Source organism: Rosa rugosa, chromosome 7 (genome assembly GCF_958449725.1).
Source record: "Rosa rugosa chromosome 7, drRosRugo1.1, whole genome shotgun sequence".
NCBI lineage: Eukaryota > Viridiplantae > Streptophyta > Magnoliopsida > Rosales > Rosaceae > Rosa > Rosa rugosa.
This window is the reverse complement of record NC_084826.1, coordinates 25,780,826-25,784,390: the sequence shown is the minus strand read 5'-3', so window position 1 is coordinate 25,784,390 and position 3,565 is coordinate 25,780,826. Positions and strand designations below refer to the sequence as shown.

Genomic DNA, 3,565 nt, shown 5'->3' with positions numbered 1-3,565 from the left:
ATCAATTCCGGTCAAGGAAGCAATTCACTCCAAGGCTGTGTTTGTTTCACAGATTTTGGGCATTGAGACATTTCCTGTGTTTGAGAGTGACAATGGAAGGAAAAATGCTTCCCAGTAAAAAGAAAAAAGATGTGGAAAATGATTCTCCCCAACCTACTCAGGATCCACTTTCCCTATATATATATTCATTTCCTTTCCACAGTCTCCGCACCATTAGTTACGTACATATTGCGATAATGGATATGGATGCGCGCAATCACTTATTAGGTGACACCGCAACTCATGCTTAATGTTTCTGACAACCATGCATCAAGCATTCCTAACTCATAAGAAACGTAAGTGTTACGAAAGTCGGACTCAAAAAGGAAAAGACAAGAAAGTAAATTATCAGATTAATTCAACATAACGACTATTTTAAATAGTACGTCAGACTTCTCTATGCCGCCTTCTTCTTCTTCTTCTTCTTTGAACATTTTCGAAGGAGTGGTATTACAAGTTGGAATTAATTAATCGAAGACAGTGATGGCAATAACCGTGTTATACAGGTACGCTAAACTGTAGAAGGATTAATAATCTCACCATTACCTCTCTTACAGCACAATAGTTGATGCATGGATTAATGAACATTAATTCAACATTTCACTCGGATTTTTGAACGATTTTCCTCTAAATTACTTTTTACTCTTTACCCAGATTTCATTGCCCAATTTTTATTAATAGCATCATGCATGTTTCTATGTTTTAGTTGGAGCTTCCGATGGAGACAAGTTAATTAGGAACAAGTCTTCTTCAACTTGTCCAAAGGGGAAGAAACTAGACTTGTTCAACCGATTCTGTCGTTGATAAGTTAGGCTTGCTCTGCAACTTGTGAAATACGTACTCACACTTTGTATTTATTAATTTGTGGAAATCTGGATCAAGTTAATTAATGCTAGCACTTGATTAATTGTGGAAGTGCATTCAAAAATGTTTTGAGTTCTCTACTTATAAAATGGCACCTCAAAATGTTGTTGAAACATGCAATTTGCTAAGGGATAGTACTTGGCTGACCAGGTGTGGTTAGCACCTCCTGACCAGGTTTTGGATGCTCTTCTAAGTATCTTACACGTGTCCCTCTTTCTTTTCCAACAACCTTTTTTCTACTTTTATCCGTTTACATAATTATCAAGCCTTAATGTAAAATTCAAAAGCATAGATCTAGCCTTCAACATGCCATATTTCACCTAACGACATCCTGTCTAAACGGTTACTTTCAGGGCGGAATCACTGCTGTTCTAGGCTTCATGAATAGTCAATCTTAGCTTGAAACTAATAAACAGAAAAAATTGCAGTATTCAGAAACTTAAACATATATTTTCAGACTACATATTGGGCTTCATATAGAACTTATTTATTTAACATGAATACAGAAATTCAGAGCCTCATTCTCAGGTAAACAGCTAAGAAGCTGTTTAGCTATCCATAAGAATGATTACAGTTACTTACTTGTAATGAAAGCACACTTCAAACAATGATAGGAAAGCCGAGCAAACTGCTACTATGGCTTTCTTGTTTGAGAGAATATAATTCTGTCTCAATTTTCGAATGCCTTACAGATGAAACTAAAGCTCTTTATATAGAGAGCGGAACTCAAACTGGAATTCAAAATGCTAAAATATACAGTATGACTCCGTGATCTTCTGCTTTTCTGAGTGCTCCTGATGATGGAGGTCGGACGGGGAAAAGCAAAAGCATCTGGGTGAAATGTTTTTCACCTTCTTCTTTTCTGAAAAGCAAAAGTATCTTTTGAAAAGGAAACAGTTGCTTTTTGTTTTTGGTGCCTTTTTTCTTTCACCAGCTGCTACATGTTGTCATCAGTCTCTGAGTGGTGGCCAAAGACAAACGAGTGATTATCTGTTTGGGCCATTCTAACTGTTGTAGCATTGTCTTCTACGTCCGTGTCGACATACATCTTGTAGTGGTTGTTATTTTCAAGTTTGTCCATCCACTGCATGCATGCCATTGTTGAGTCTATCTCTTTTCGGGTGAGAGATAGGAATAGGTCACTGCTGACGACGTCAGGGTGATCGTAAGCAGTGATGATTATCTTCTCTCCTGCTGCCAGGAAGGTATTACTGAGATCTTCAGAGATGATCTTCTTTATGTATTCCAAGGTCATGGCCTTCATCCATGGGATGCTGGAGTTTGGTTGGCCATTAAACCCAACACAGGCAGGTTGCAAATATTGTCTTGGAATAATTCTCACATAGTGATATGGAGCAATATATTCAACCTCACCATTTGCTTGCCGGATCCATTCTGGAGGGGTGGATCTAAACTTCAGACGAAGCTCACAGTCTGTTTTTCTAACATTTTTAACTGTATTGACGATGATGGGTGGCAAACCTTTTAGATCATCATTAGTTTTGGTCCACAGATTATGGACAAAACCATTTTCAACAAGCCAAAGCTTGTGTTCTTGTGGATGTTCACTCTGAACATTTATAAGGTATCTTCCAACATATGGTCCCGCGATGATGAAGAGGGTTGGAGGAACTAGGTCTTCTGAATTATGTCTTCCTATTAGATTGTGGAATTTATGCCAGTCTGCTTCAGTGAGTGCCATGATAGGGACCCTAGCACTTTCTGGACTTTCAAGGAAGTTAATTTTTTCTTTCTTGACAGCACTCTGCTGTAGCTCTTCGAATTGTGGTCTAGCATTCTCGTATAGTTCTTCAGCTAATGCAAATAGGGCTGGAAACATTAGACCACTGCTTCTTTCCTGAAAGGCAAATAAAAGATTATCCAGAATTGCCTTCTGGTGGTAAGCTAATCTCCTGCCAGTTCTGAACACAGGAGTATCGAAGGTTCGAAGTTCATAATTGAAAACATTTATTACTCCAGTTGGAGTAGGTTTGCTTTTTGGCAAAGCAACAGCCGTCAACGGTCTTGATGAGCCTTTACCGTCTGCCGTTTGAGACGGGCTAGTCAATCCTTTACCCTGGGATTGATCAGTTGTGGCTAAGCCTCTTGGACTTAGCAGGAATCTCTTGAGGATGTTTTCTTTGGGATCCTCATTGGTTTCATGTTCTTTCCCAGCTCTTCTGCTTCTGGGATTGCGACCTTCGTCGTCGTCATCATTCCTTTTGCTGAACATGGCTAATTCTCTTGTTAAGGCGTCTGAAAGATAGTTCTTGTTTCCTGCAATTAATTCAACAACGTAATCATATTGGTTAAGGAATAATTGCCAGTTAGCTAGTCTTCCTCTATCAGCAGCTTTATCAAGTTTGAAATTTTTGAAATTCTTTACTCTGGCACAATCGGTGCGGATAGTAAAGGGTTTTCCAAGGAAAGCTGGAGAATTTAAAATAGTTTTCTTAACAGCTAAAATTTCTTTTTCCCCTGTGGGATAATTTAGTTCTGCAGGGCTGAACTTGCCACTACAAAATTTACAGATCTTTTCAATGTTAGTTCCAGGCGCTTTCGCCAGAACTACACCGGACCAGTAATTATCACTCGCATCTGTTTGGAGGATAATCTCATCATTCTCTTCTGGTTGTTGAAGAGGAGGGAGGTTTTTGCAGAG

At 38.9% G+C, this 3,565-nt stretch overlaps 1 protein-coding gene across 1 annotated transcript; it reads right to left on the bottom strand.

Moving 5' to 3' along the window:
• Window positions 1–1,274: 1,274 nt before the first annotated feature.
• LOC133723111 (uncharacterized) lies at window positions 1,275–3,139 on the bottom strand. Its single transcript, XM_062149939.1, has 3 exons — window positions 2,879–3,139; window positions 2,583–2,761; window positions 1,275–1,308 (listed from the first exon to the last, which is right to left on the bottom strand). The coding sequence occupies exons 1-3, from the start codon at window positions 3,134–3,136 to the stop codon at window positions 1,275–1,277; spliced, it is 471 nt and encodes a 156-aa protein (XP_062005923.1). The 5' UTR covers window positions 3,137–3,139.
• Between the last annotated feature and the right edge of the window lie 426 nt (window positions 3,140–3,565).